The following is a 15068-nucleotide window of genomic DNA, read 5'->3' as shown; positions in this document are numbered from 1 at the left end:
AATAGTATATTAAAATCATACTGTGCTGTCTGAGAGTTTGGCATTATACAGAGTCATACAGAGTGTCATTATCACTTAGATATGATCATTATAGGTTATTAACTTTGTATGTGGATATATGCACGAGGTCTGCAGCGGTAATATTGCGCGACTTTAGGAGCGCAATTTTGTCTGCGAAAGAACGAGTGCATATATCCACATACAAAGTTGATAATCTTTTTATTACATATCCACTATCAAATGATTAATTTATATTTAAATTATCGTTCTGTCACGAAAGACAGGAAAAAATACGGAAAAAAATTCTCCGAAAACGCAATTAACAAATCAAACTGACGCTCATTAATATTTTCCGCGAAAATGACGTCAACTTGTTGTCGCAACGTGCGCGTGGACGCCATGGACATCAACCGATTCTTTCCATTACAACGTTAAGAAACCATTCCACGTCCTATATTAGTCCAACTCATGACATAATTATAACTTTCATTTCATTTCAGTCTGATAAATTACTACATGCTAGTATCTAATAGGTCAGATTAATCAAAGTGTAAAAGTAAACAAAATGTTGCATAAATTACAAATTAAACAAATACACAATAGCAACAAAAAATCTAAAGAAACGAGATCCGCAATGGACGCACCGGCAGGGGAGGTAAGTAGAGTCACGGATTGGGACTAGTCCGATATGAAAGCGTTCAACGTCATGATATGGAAAAATATTGCACGATCGCGGTCCATTGAAACCCAATGGAAAATAATTTTAGGTTTGTAATAATCATTTTTATTTCCTCTCATGTATGATTTACAATCGTGCATTTTATACTGACTATACTGACATAATTTTATATAAAACCTAAATGTTTGGAGCAACACTAACGATTTTTTACATTGTTCACATTGTTTTATCGTCTGATTTTTTTTTTTTTTTTTTTTTTTTTTTTGGTAATCGCTCTAATATCCATGATTATATTAATTGAAATGTTTTTTATTTAATTTTCTTTTTTTTTTTCATTTCTAAAGCCGCTTGTAAAATTCCTGCCCATTCGGATAATTGGTATCAAAATGCACGAAAAAAACGATCATAATTACGGACAAATTGAATGGGCGGATTAAAAGAAGTAAGGTTCATTCTAATGTTTGAAATCTGAAGGAATTTTAATCGAACTTCAACTTTATACGTTAACTTCGCAAGAGACGTTGAAGGGGAAGGCGAAGGTTGAAATCTCAAACTCTCTATTATGTTCTTGTATCCTTCCGGGAGTAAGTCAGAATAATATCAAACAAACAAACATGAGCACAGGAATAAGAATAAGGTTCATACTTGTCAGTGATATAATTGAGTGATCTACAGAAGCTGTTCTATTAACGTCTTGGCAAGGTTCAAACTTGAGCGCTTCCTCTTCCAGCAAAAGGTTGTAATATCTTGGATTGCTTGGGTCAATTAATCGATAGTCATGTTGTTTGTCACTGGAACCAAAGTAAACATAATACAAAATTAATATAGTCTGCTTGCAAATGTAACTAGTTTCTCGATAAACTATGATTTCATGTAATGCATTATATGATTCATTTCTGAGTGACGCATCTCTGAAGCGACAATATTTACTTATATATAAATCAATCTTTGATAATTTTGTTACATATATGAAAGATAATAGGTAAGGGTAGATTTCTCGGAAGCACAGAGCACCAAAAACACAGCCCCAGAGCCACGCATTTACATAGTAGGCCCACAACAAAAAGAAACTGTAATGGAAAAATATTTCAGACGGGTTGCTTCAAACATCTAACAAGTACATATTAAATTATGCTAAATATTGATAAAGGGGAAGGAACGGCTAGGGGCAAAATGGGGTCGCGGGTGGGGGTGCGGGTGCGGGGGAAGGAATCCGAAGGGGAAAGTTGAACAAGGACGAATATACAAGGGAACGCCACGCTCCCTAGAAACAGTCGCACTACAACGTGAACCACAATAGCGTAGACACTCATGTACCAAAGACAAACACAGAACTACGATCAACTAAATAACATAGAAAAACGAACAAGCAACACACAAGAAAGAAAATTGCATGTATTGGAATAAGTAATGAAAGTTGTTTATGCAACAGAGTCTCTAAAGAAATACTACGAACTCCCGCCGCTTAGCTCAATAGAGAGATCTAAGGATCGTGAAGTAGTGAGTTCTATTTTCGGGTGAATGTTCTCCATGACAAAAATCATAAAAGTCATTGTGTCTTAAATCATTCGTCCTCAACCTCTGATTCATGTGTTGAAGATGGCAGTTACTTTCGGAGAACATGTTTGTCCTGGTAAATAATCAATTATGAGATTAACTTGCATAACTGAAACACTGTTGGAAAAGGCCGTAAAAAAACAAAGAAAAATATCAAACAGGGAATGCCACGCACCAAAAACGTAGCCTCCTCTAAACGAAACCCCCAGCACGCAGACGCGTGCACCACACACACACACACACACACACACAAAGCCAACACATAAGGACAAAACGAACAACACACACGCACACAAAGCCAACACATAAGACGAAACGAACAAACAAAGGAACACAGTGGGGCACCGCCCTGGAACGGTCAGCGGCAAAAACACCACTGGGGAGCTTAAACCGGTTTATGGTGCACCGAACCTCACTCTTACCCCCACCATGTTCCAAAGACATAGGACAGTGTAAATAAAAGTAATCCCCTCCAGGTGAATCTCTTACACACGTAATGGAAACAAAAAGGCATGGCATGTAACAATGAAACCAAAACAAAAAACACGTATTGATGGCCTATAAGCTTTCAGTCTCTGGAAAAATCGACATATTTATTTGACATTATACGTGTTATTGAGCAAGCTTATAAACAATCAAAATAAAATCAAATGTAAAATCACAACGTGGTGCAAACTTCGCGCTTCACACGTGTTTCCAAAATTAATCTTATCACCAGTTATTCAATGTCTGTCAATACATTTTGGTCTTCAATCAATTGCCAGCAACATGTTCTAATTAACACAAATGTTATTAGCAACACCTTATGTCGAGGCATAGCTTGGCTTATAATGATTTCCGACTAATACGATGTAAACAATAAACGGGTACTGTAGATGACCAACCGCGATCGAATACGCTTTATATGTCAACATCAAGTAAGTTCAACCCGGTATCTGCAAGAGCAACTCGAGATGGAAATGAATACATTTTGATCTTCTAAGTTGTACTTCGTATACATTTAATTTATAGATATGGACAAGAGAATCGATTAATCATTGATTTCAGACGTTAACACAACCTACTAGCTCTGTATATTAAGTGTTAATTAATTAAATTGGTATTTTTCATGTTGCACCTAAACAATGTCTGTGTAACAAGAGACAGAAACAGTTCTCGAGAAAGTCGTCATAGTTGTAATAAACTGGCAAAAATGTAAAAACAAATCACCGCATTTTTTTTTCTTATATTCGTATATACTTAATATTAAAGAACTCGAAAAGAGGCTCGTACTATATTTTAAATTGTTTAAAACTTATTGGTAATCATAGGTACCCTTCCAAAGTGATTTCTGGTGATAAATTTGACACTGAGCAAAAAACTGTGAATCTTTATGTAAACCGTAAATACAGCGTTAAAATTTTAAATATGATGTATGTAAATTATCATTCCGTCAATTAACAGAAAAATTGGCAAAATGCAACATAAGTTAATCCGGTAAATATAAAGACACGGAGACGACACTGCGTTCCCTTCTTGAAATTAGTCCTTATTTTAGGGGATTTGCAATTAATACAAGTAAAAAAAACGCAAACACCAGTTGCAAAGCTGAAGCAGAAGCGCTTACCAAGCAACCGTTTATTAAATAACATTGAGAGAGAGAGAGAGAGAGAGAGAGAGAGCTTCATGTCTGTGTCTACATACACAGTCCAGATATAACAAGCACAGCAGGGTTGTTTCAGATTGATTAAGTTTACGGAATCGTTGGAAACTGTCTGTGTCTCAAGAAAAATGGCGGGAATTTCATCTGGAAAATTCTATGCTAAACTTGCAACTAATAGAGACAGAGAGCGAAAATATTGCAGTATCAATAACATGAACGTGTTTTATCTCAAACGGACCCCAAATCTAAATTTTATAGTGTTGACATTCTCTATATAAAATTTTTAAAATAACACAGCTTGCAGCAAAATCTGGAAAATAAACATTCAATCCGTATATTTTAGTAATACATACTCCATCACGTACTTACTCAGTGGTCCCAGGTCCCAGGTCTGACAGTAAGAAACAATGTATTATAGGTGTCAACCGTAACTGAGTGTTCGGTAACATTTGGGTTTTTGACAATTTCTTGCTTGGTTAAAGGATGTTTGTAAGTGCAGTTTTTATTTGTTATAATTTTCTTCTTAGATTTAATAGAGCTTAGGAAATGTGCAACGTCCTCTAAAATTTTAAGAAACTGTAATTGGTGCTATTTACACATTATCCGAGACTATTACCTGGTCTAGAATCGTATGAAAAAGTTCAGGTTTTCGTTCTTTAGATATTCGGTTTCCTGCACATGATGCAATCTTATGTTTAAATTATTCAATCACTTTGAAACTGGTAGTGAATTGCAATGACTCAGGGGAATTGCGAAAGCTGTTTAATGAAATAAAGACCAAAGTTACAACGTTACGAAGAGTTATTTACAATGGGTTGATTTTCTTTTAAAATCATAGACCACTATATGGCATGCATTTCTTATCCTGAGGTTCTATTCGATTCTTCTTTTAAAAGGTAACATGTAAACATTTAGTTAAGTTACAAGTAATAAGAAGCCTCCCTCGCCGTGTTGTTAAGTTAGCTGACTTCAAATCAATTTCTCTCAACGATGTGGGTTCGAGCCTCACTCGGGCGTTGAATTCTTCATGTCAGGAAGTCAGCTGGCTAACGGAAGGTCGGTGGTTCTACCCAGGCACCCGCTAGTGATGCAAGGAGGAGCACCTAGGGTCTTCCTCCACCATCAAAGCTGGAAAGTCGCCATAAGACCTAGAACTGTGTCGGTGCGACGTTATACCCAACAAAAACTAAAAAATGACTTTAATTGATACAGTGTTTCACAGTAACTCATGCTATGTGTTGAAAAATGCTTCTTTGCCTCTTTAGTTTTAATTGTTTTGAAACTTCAGATATTCTGTTATGAGTATTGTATTCCCCCTAATGCTATACTGTATAGATGAATCATTGTGTATAATGTTTTTGATGTGTTTGAAGCTATATGTACACATTGCTTTAAGCAACGCAATTTTTAATAGTATTTTATAGCAACCTTCGAACGAAGCTCATTAACTTATAAATTCTTGAAAGCCAAATTTGTATTCAAGCAAATAGGCACTGACTGAAGCTTTGGAAATGTTCAATGCAAAATACAGTATAACCTCTCCAGAGTGGCCCTCTCTTAAGCAAAAATCTCTCTATAACAACATAATCAAATTTTACTAAGCTGAATTATACTATCAAATATACATCTCCAGAACAACAACCTCTTCAGTCAATATTTGATTCTCCCTAAGGGTGTTGTTCTACAGAGGTTACACTGTATGCATTTACTTTCTTTTACATAAATTATGTTAAAACACTATAAAAACTCCCTGTAAAATTTAAATTAGTTGCTAGCGAAGTCAAAATATGATTCATCATTATCAGTTTTAATAAGTCAATTACTCGTCGTCGCACACATTTTCGATTTGAAATTTATTCTAACATGACTCGGATTGATTTCAAGTTCAACAAAGAAGGAAATCAAGCTCTGTATATTTTGCGATAAACAATGGTTGACGCACGGACCGGTAAGAGCATTTTGACGTAAATTATGACGTCAAATTGCCACATGACGTCCGCTACATTACTCCTCGGGTAAATGAAGTCCAGCATTAAAATTATTAAAATGTTTCATTCAATGAGCATGTCATAATGAAAACAATCAAGACCTTCATGTGATTTATCGTCTAATTTACCACAGTTCATCGTTCATCGTTCAGATGCTTCAGTGTTCAGTTCCTATGCATCTTCACTCTGAACCGTGGTAGATCAGACGATAAACCACTCGAAGGCCTTGACTATGTGTTAAATAACTTTATTACCCTGTCGAAGAAGTGGCATTATCTTAAATTAAAATAAAACTCCTGTAAAAACCATTCAATACAATATCAAAACTACGACTAAGAATGAGTTCAAATATTTTCAATAAACTTTATAAAAAAGACAAGTCTTTTAAATTTCATGGAACATGTACTTAATGCTTGGCAGTGAAATTTATCAATATCGGATTATTTTTTCGGTCAAAATATTCAGCGTTTCGTCCAAAAATATTGTGGAAGACATTTCTGCGTGTTTAATCTCTGCATTTCTACATGAAAGGCAGATAATTGTCTGCGTTTTTGATGCAAGGAGGAGGTTTTTGTTTGTTTTGTTTTGGGTTTAACGCCGCTTTTCAACAGTATTTCAGTCATGTAACGGCGGGCAGTTAACCTAAACAGTGTTCCTGGATTCTGTACCAGTACAAACCTGTTCTCCACAAGTAACTGCCAACTTCCCCACATGAATCAGAGATGGAGGACTAATGATTTCAGACACAATGTCGTTTATCAAATAGTCACGGAGAACATACGCCCAGCCCGAGGATCGAACTCACGACCCCGAGATCCGTAGACCAACGCTCTACCTACTGAGCTAACCGGGCGGGCTCAAGGAGGAGGTACTTCCCAGCATGATCGGGCGTCGTGAAAAACAATAAAATAAATTACCGGTAAGTGCTGTGTAGTAACTTTGCTTGTAATGAATACATTGTATAATAACAGTCTCTTATTTTTACAGATAATCAGTTCGCATTTATAACATGATCGCATTTTTTAACAGAACATTAAATCTTTGACTGACTTATGGGCATAATATCTTCAAGACTACCAGCTCTTCCGACAGCACGAAACCCATTTCCGATTAGCTCTGGTTTGGCTGTTCTGCTCTGAAACATTGAAACAAGCCACGTCGAAAACTGCTCTTTTATGATAGCAATGGCATATCAACTGGACAGACTTCATCAGAATCAACGCCCATTTGCTTTATGATTTCCTTTGAATACCAATATTCATACGATGCCTTCAAATGTGCATTGACCAATTTTTGCACACTTATCTTCATAGGCTGCAACCCATAAGTGCAGCACGCTAGGACATAAACGATTTTAACATGATTCTTTGACAAGTGATCTTTAAACTGATCGGTCATTTGCGCCCTGAAAACGTTAAAAATAAAAAATGGTTGTGATTCCTTTGGCAGAGTGAACGCTTCCGTTTTTCTTCAAGTACAGTAGAATCCCTTGATTGACATAGGCCAGTTGTGTCTCGGTGTTTATCAAGTGATTTTCGCTGTGCGTTATATGCCAGTCTACGGGAAACGTATAATTGGGATAATTCCTCAAAATATTACTTGTGGTGGTAGAAATTCACCTAAAAATAAAACATAAGGAATCCCATAACATCACAGACACGTGTGTTTAGAACGATATCAATACATTGACATTGACAACATAGGCGAAACTAGATAGTTACGATGCGTAAAACTGCAATTCACACCTAATTGGCATATCAAAATATTTTGAGATGAAAACTTACTGAAAAGATTATCCGATAAAGGTAATCTATAGCAATAAAGCCATCAATTTAAGGTTTTTAAATCCTACCAGGACTGAACTGTTTAGATATTTGTCTTCTGACCTGTTTCGTCGGGCCCTTAAGGGTGTTTCTCTTGTTGCTCTGTCTTCTGAAAAGGCATTGAGTACATACGTTTTTGGTTCTTAAGGTTTGCTTTTTATATATTTATACACGAGCATTTTTGTGTTTTACATGCCATGCCTTTTTGTTTCCATTACGTGTGTTAGAGATTCACCTGGAGGGGATTGCTTTTATTTACACTGTCCCATGTCTTTGGAACATGGTGGGGGTAAGAGTGAGGTTGGGTGCGCACCATAAACCGGTTTAAGCTCCCCAGTGGTGTTTTTGCCACTGACCGTTCCAGGGCGGTGCCCCACTGTGTTCCTTTGTTTGTTCGTTTTGTCCTTGTGTGTTGACTTTGTGTGCGCGCGTGTGTGTATGCTTATTGTTCGTCTTGTCCTTATGTGTTGGCTTTGAGTGTGTGTGTGTGTGTTGTTTGTTTTGTCCTGATGTGTAAGCTTTGAGTGTGTGTGTGTGTGGCGCACGCGATTGCGTGCTGGGGGGTTCGTTTTGAGGAGGCTGCGCTTTTGGTGCGTGGCATTCCCTGTTTGATATTTTTCTTTGTTTTTTTTACCTGTTAGCAAACCAGCAAAGTTTGCATTATTGTGGCGTTTGTCATCGAGGCCCGATATTTCAACTCGTTTCTTCCTTTTCTTGTCCATCGTCCAGTCTGATGCGGAGATAATATTTAAACCAAAGTGGTCCCAGATTATGATCATATCAGCAGGTATGTCGTATTCAGAAACAAAGCCCTGTATACGAGTTAGGTATTCGTCTTTCAGTTGATCAAAATTTTCAACTATAGTCAATTTTGCAACTTCAGCTACCTTTTCGTTATACAAGATTCATTCTACTCATGACTGATTAAGCCTAGTCCTTCCAAATTTATAGTGACCCGCAATTTTGTGTAACCCTGGCAACGTTGTACTGTTCGCTGATTGTGTTTTATTTAATGTGCGCATCGCGTCTATCTCCCTAACTTTAGTATATTTAGTTACCTAACTATAGTAATATATTATACAGTGACATAGCGAATGTATGGGTCAGTGAAAAGGTCGTATGAATGTGTTCACCAGTTTTGCAATGTATACTAACCCCGCGAAACATTTTCTTCCCGCCTATCTTTCTATTCTTTAGACACTCCACTTCTTTGTTCTGTACTAGTAAGACGTACTTTGCAGTACTGTCTAACGTATACTATGATATGCTTAGAAGTTTTCTATACAGACATATAATCTGTTTAGATCTTTTGGAAGTGATCCTGGTATCATAATTTGTATTTTCTTTCGAATGCTGATATTGATGAACTTGTAAATTTATATGTTGATGTTGAACGATTTGTAAAATAGATATTATCATTTCTTTTACGCTTTGTCGATACAGACAAAATAAAAGTGAGTTCCGATCGACAGCGTTGGTTCTAATACTATAAACCACGCCCCGGTTACAAATGGCTCCCCGACGGGGAATCGAACCCCTGTCTCCCGTATGACAGGCGGGGATACTTACCACTATACCGTACCAACAGATTTTGTAAGTAGATTCAATAATCCCTTTTGCAGTCGCAACGATGATGGTTGTGTTTATTACTGAACCGACTCCTGGTAAAGCACTAATATTCTTCTGAACCAAGTCCAACTCTTTACAGAAGAAGATGTGGGCGTCCACGCTTTTTGCTGTGATTTTCCGTTATTTCTGAGAAGTCCAGCTTCCTTTTACAAGAAACAAGAATTTCCTTGTACTTTTCACGCATGTACCTTGCTGAACTATCATTTAATTCTGGAAATGTACACTTAAACTTTCGAACAGTAAAAGCAGGACCGTTTTCAGCACAGTATTCCCCAATGCTAGCACGGTCTGATGGGGTTATGATGCATATTTGCTCCTACCTGTAGGGGTCTCTGCAGTTCCAGAAGTTTGGTGAACAGAGAAGTAATAACATCCCTTATTTTATCATTTACTTCCTGGAGCACACTCTCGCCAATAACTCTATGTTCTTATGTATATGTCACTTTCCCCTGGAGCAAATTTTTGTTTACTAACCTAGTTAAATGATTTGTTTTCTACTGTAGTCCAGAATATTCTATTGTGTTCTATAACAATACAGATAACAATTATTTTAGATAGGATTGTCCTAGAATCTTCAGAATGTTCTTTTTATTTTTAGTTTTACATGAAAATTTTGAAATCTTCTATGATACAAATAAATAGATTGATGTCTGACATTACAACTAGAACCTACAGTATAAAATTAAGATTACAGATATTGACTTCTTGACTTCCCTGTATTTCTTAATAACAAAATATAACTAGTTTGGATATTTGTTTTTTTTTTTGACTGATGAGGATAATATAAAGGATTTATAATAGACAGAAATCTAAAAGTTATCTTTGAAGAGAAAAACTAAAATGTTTGGATATACTAAAGTTACTTTTGAACTGTGTAAAAAAAAAATGTGTGGAAATTATTCTGACTGGAACTAAATTTGATCTGTATGGAATTTGGATTAATTTTACATGATATTGTATTTTACGGCTCTTTGGCATTTTTAAATGTATTTGTATTGTTACATAAATTCATAATTAATATCATGTTATGGTTAATAGTTGCGGATTTGTCTTTCTATTACTTTTATTTACTGTAACAAGACGTTGTAACCCTCTGACGTAACAAAGTCTACTGTCATTTTCAGGAACAACTGATGTATCCTTTCTCTTTAAGTAAGATACTCATTATACAACCTTTAAGTCCAACAACAATTGTACAAACTACGCCTGCAAACTACGGTATACCGGTATAGAAGTTATACATGTATAAAGGTTAATAAAGTATAGTTCGGAAGATTTTCACAAGGGATTAATAGACTTTTGCAAATAAAGCCGATACCGGATCCGTGATTGTTATCCGGTATTCATACTATAATTTAAGGGATAATATTAAAACATTTATATATTTTTACTTACATCAATTGGCAATATTCGCAATGTATTGGTCTATTTAATCCACGGTTTTAGCCTGAATCATTCGATTTTTTAAACTAGACGCTAATGTTTGGTCATTACTGTTTTATAAATCAATGAAATTCAGTTAATACTATTCTGTTACTTTTTCATGCAGAGTTTATATCTTAGACGCTATGGACAGTTGCCTGATGAAACACAAAAGGACGACAGTGGACATCTTTCTTCCAATTTCTGTAAGTATGTTGTACGTTACCCAGTCACTTCCATGTAAAGCTTGAAGTTGTGGCTGCATTTTATCCTAATACCTTAAACGTTCTATATCATTTGGTACGTTAAAGAGTGTGACCGCCAGGGAGTGGAACAGGGTATAGCGTAAAATTCTGAGGTCAAAATCGCATAAACCTTCTTCTCTGAATCTACTGTCTATGTCTCAAAGTTATTATGCAGACATCTATCTCATCTCATCTAAACTTCTCACCTGTTTGGCTGTCGGAAATGTGGAATTGTGGTGATTTTCAGGAGTATATATATTTTATGGAAGTACCTAAGTTCGAAGAAATTGAGACGACTTTCATTATTTATTACATATTTTTAGAAAACAAAGATATCAAAAAGAGTAATAATCTTGTCATACATTTTCCTGCAAGGTGCCATACAAGATAAGAAATCGCGGTCTGTGAAAGTGATTCAGCAATGGAAATATTTGTTTTGCGCTTTAGACCGCAGAAACGCAGAAATATCCCCCGTAGATAGAACCTGCTATACGGTAGTGTACGATCGATCTAGCGAATTTATAGTCGCAAAGGAAAACCACAGGTCGTCTAACACGACATAAATGAAAACGCTGCTCGCTAAATTTGATAGAGCCCGTTCATCAACGTAAGAGGAAATGCAAGCTAACATCCACGTCTTTTAGACACGGGTTGAGCAGAAGTCATCGTTTATACAGGAAGGTTGAGCAGAACTCATCATTTACACATGCTGCGATTACAAAAACAATTTAGATACATCCGCAGATGTGTTTATTCGGCGGTGTACATGGAACCTTCAATAATACACAAGCATGTAAATCCATGAAAAGCGCCGTATGGTCCCAAGTTATATAAACTAGTTTGGCCTTAACGGAAAAACAACGGGCAGAACTATACAAACTGGAATTTAAAAAGACGATCTAAGGTTATGGAGCCTGCGTATCACAGGAAATGCCAAAATACAAAACAAAAGCAGGCACCATATCCAAGGGGTAATTATACAACACTCAATGCTATGAAAGCGGGAATATTGAATTTTGTAATGCCTATATTTTAATCATCTTTATATTTTAATATTTCAACTCTTATATTTTCTCATATTTATGACATTATGACAAATGAACAAAAGACTTGAAACAGGATAAATAAAATACAATAAACCTTAACACATTTAAACTACTGTTTCCCTTTTCTCATTTTAAATAGTGTGAAACGTTTTCAGCCTACCTTGCAACATATATTAGACCGTCATCTGTACTTGTAAAATAGAAAAAGTGGAAACTTCACAGGTCGCTCAACACGACAAAAACAAAAATGTTGCAGACTCGGTTTGATTGAGCCTGTTCATGGACGATAGTGGAAATGCATGCTACTGTCCCCACGCCCTCTAGCCCCGGGTTGAGCAGAACTCAACATTTACACATGCTAAAAGTACAAAAAGCAATTTAGAGACATCCGCAGATGTTTTCAAACGGCAGTGCACATGGAACCTTCAATGATACACGTGTTGTGGCGTGTAATTCCATGAAAAGCGGCGTGAGGTCCCCAGATAAAGTAATGGGTTTGCCCCAAACGAGAAAACAAGTGGCAGAACTAAACAAATTGGAATTAAGAAAGGGGATATGCAGTTACAGGAACTGTCAAAAGACAAAATTAAAAAGCAGGCACCATTTCCAAGGGGTGATTATAAAATACCCAAGGCTATGAAAGCGGGAGTGTTGGAACCACCCAGACCGAAATGGTCATGCTGAGAAACTAAACAGTACCAATTACACGACATAAAAGTCGTGCTGAACGATCTGAGAAGATCGAAATATAACAGCCCTGATTGAATATACGGGGATTTTTTTTACGGCCGCCACACGGTACAAGCAACGCTGCTGTGATAATAGAATAGAAAAAGTGGAAACCTCACAGGTCGCGGTTTTCTTTTCTTTTCTTTTTTTTTTTTGGAATCACATCGTTATCAATCCAAATGCATTTGGTTGCGGTGAGAGCTGCTAAAATAACTTTCGAGATTCGAGCCAGAAACTTATTATTTCTCAAATTACAAAACAGTTACAATATAGTAAATGTTTAATGTTAAAAATGTATACAAACAGGGAGATGTTAATCAGAAGAATGTATCTAGATGATAATTTATATACAATAGCAACAATGGCGTAAAACGGACTGTCCATACTAAAGTTATCCCACAGATAGCTTGATGCATTAATTAATGTCTGCCTGTGTATCGAGAGAAAGTTTCAGCATGCAATTTCTATCATAGCAATACAACATCAGTCTGCTTTCATGCAAATGCCAATCACAAGTCAGAAAACTCCGAGCCAGCATTTTTATGAGCTCTGTTCGCGAGCTTTTGTCAATAAATTGGAAAACAAAGCAACTTACCCATTTATTTGCTGTGGTTCAAATGTATGACTTGCAATGCTTAACACGTGTGTACCGTCAATTGCGCTTGCGAGTGCAATCACTAGCAATGCAGCAAGAACCAGTACCATTGTTTGCCGAAGTTCAAAACTAGAATAAATGAAATAAAAAACAACGCTCACAGATTTATAATGTTTAACACAGGAAGTAAATCAGTAGTAAAAAACATCAACTAGGCGGGCGAGGTATTTGACGTATGTAGAAACAATCGTACAATCTGTAAAATATGTAGAAAATGCCAATGCAGAGTTATCCTTACAGTAAACGAAGGGCAAGATAATAGTTAAATTGATGCCAAGTTTTAATTGTACTAAAAATATTTAGTGTTTCGTTCTTTTTTTATTTTCGATATTAACAAATTATCAACTTTTACACCTAAACGTAAAAACCTCCTGAAATCAAAATAACCGCAATGCCTTGTAAAGCTATGCATTCCGTTGACTTTAATTGGAATACATAGAAATTCTAAATATATTTAGGATATTTACATATGAACAGTCCCCTGATTTAAGTGAGAAGGTATTTACATATGAACAGTCCCTCTGATTTAAGTGAGAGTAGATTTTAATGGGGAAGTAAAAATAAACATACTAAAACTAGCCTTTAAGCATCGCTACCAACAGCGTATTTTGTTAAGATTAAGCAGACAGATTTAATACATAATTTCAATCACGGTAGGCTAGAATGAATAACTGTCTACTAATATAACTTCTTATTCGCCAATATGCCTTTCTAGTTAGTTATTGCAAATAAATTGCCCAGTATGTTTTGGAAATGCAATAAATAAACGTTCGAACAGTGTGCCCGGACATTGTAGACCACGATATGCCAACGGACACAGTAAACCGTATAGTTGAGATATACAAGTTGTCAATTCTCAACAGTCTAGTCAGTTTGAATTACAAAAGTTAATAGGTAAGGGTAGATTTCTCGGAAGCACAGAGTACCAAAAACACAGCCCCAGAGCCACGGATTTACATAGTAGGCCCACAACAAAAAGAAGCTGTAATGGAAAAATATTTCAGACGGGTTGCTTCAAACATCCAACAAGTACATATTAAAATAGGGTTAGGGTTCGAATGTAAAATGTCACATCTACCGTGTTCATATGGTAAACATTAACACATTTGACTCTTTCAGAGGCCGTTACTCCGAAATCTATCATTTGATTTGACGGATTAATTGTGGAATCACGCGTCTATAGCTGTTAAAGATATTTTGCAAGTTTGTTTCAAATCAAACTCTAAATGAAGTCTCTATATGGCTGCATAAGCCAAGAAAGCAAATTTTGGTCCCTTAAGGGGCCATAACTTTCGACTCCATGATGGGATCTTGTCAGTTTGCGAAAGATGACGAGATATTATGTCAATACAAGTTACAAGTGTGCAAGTTTGATAAAACTTGTTGGCCAAATGTTGTCTCTATCATACGGAATCCTGTTCGTGCCACTTAAATTGTCGCCTCGCCAACACGCGACAACGCGATAATTATCGCGTTGTCGCCTTGTCCGAAAACATACTTACATGCGAGATTTAACAATCCTCGCGAGGTTAAGAGGGCGACAATTATCGTCTTAATTGTCGTTTGTCTTTTTTAAACCTCGCATCGTGAAATTGAAATCCAATAGACATAGTTGCGAGAATTAGTAAAACCTCGCATTGTCGCACTGCCCGC

The 15068-nt window shown here is 36.3% G+C and overlaps 1 protein-coding gene across 1 annotated transcript; it reads right to left on the bottom strand.

Annotated features, from left to right (window-relative positions):
• Positions 1 to 654: 654 nt before the first annotated feature.
• LOC128548345 (uncharacterized) lies at positions 655 to 13477 on the bottom strand. The gene is made up of 2 exons (XM_053522892.1): positions 13356 to 13477; positions 655 to 1470 (listed from the first exon to the last, which is right to left on the bottom strand). Exons 1-2 carry the CDS (start codon positions 13463 to 13465, stop codon positions 1269 to 1271), a joined length of 312 nt encoding a protein of 103 aa, XP_053378867.1. The 5' UTR covers positions 13466 to 13477; the 3' UTR covers positions 655 to 1268.
• Between the last annotated feature and the right edge of the window lie 1591 nt (positions 13478 to 15068).

This window comes from Mercenaria mercenaria, chromosome 2, assembly GCF_021730395.1.
Source record: "Mercenaria mercenaria strain notata chromosome 2, MADL_Memer_1, whole genome shotgun sequence".
NCBI lineage: Eukaryota > Metazoa > Mollusca > Bivalvia > Venerida > Veneridae > Mercenaria > Mercenaria mercenaria.
Note: the sequence above shows the minus strand (reverse complement) of the source record. Positions and strands in the feature narration are given on the sequence as shown.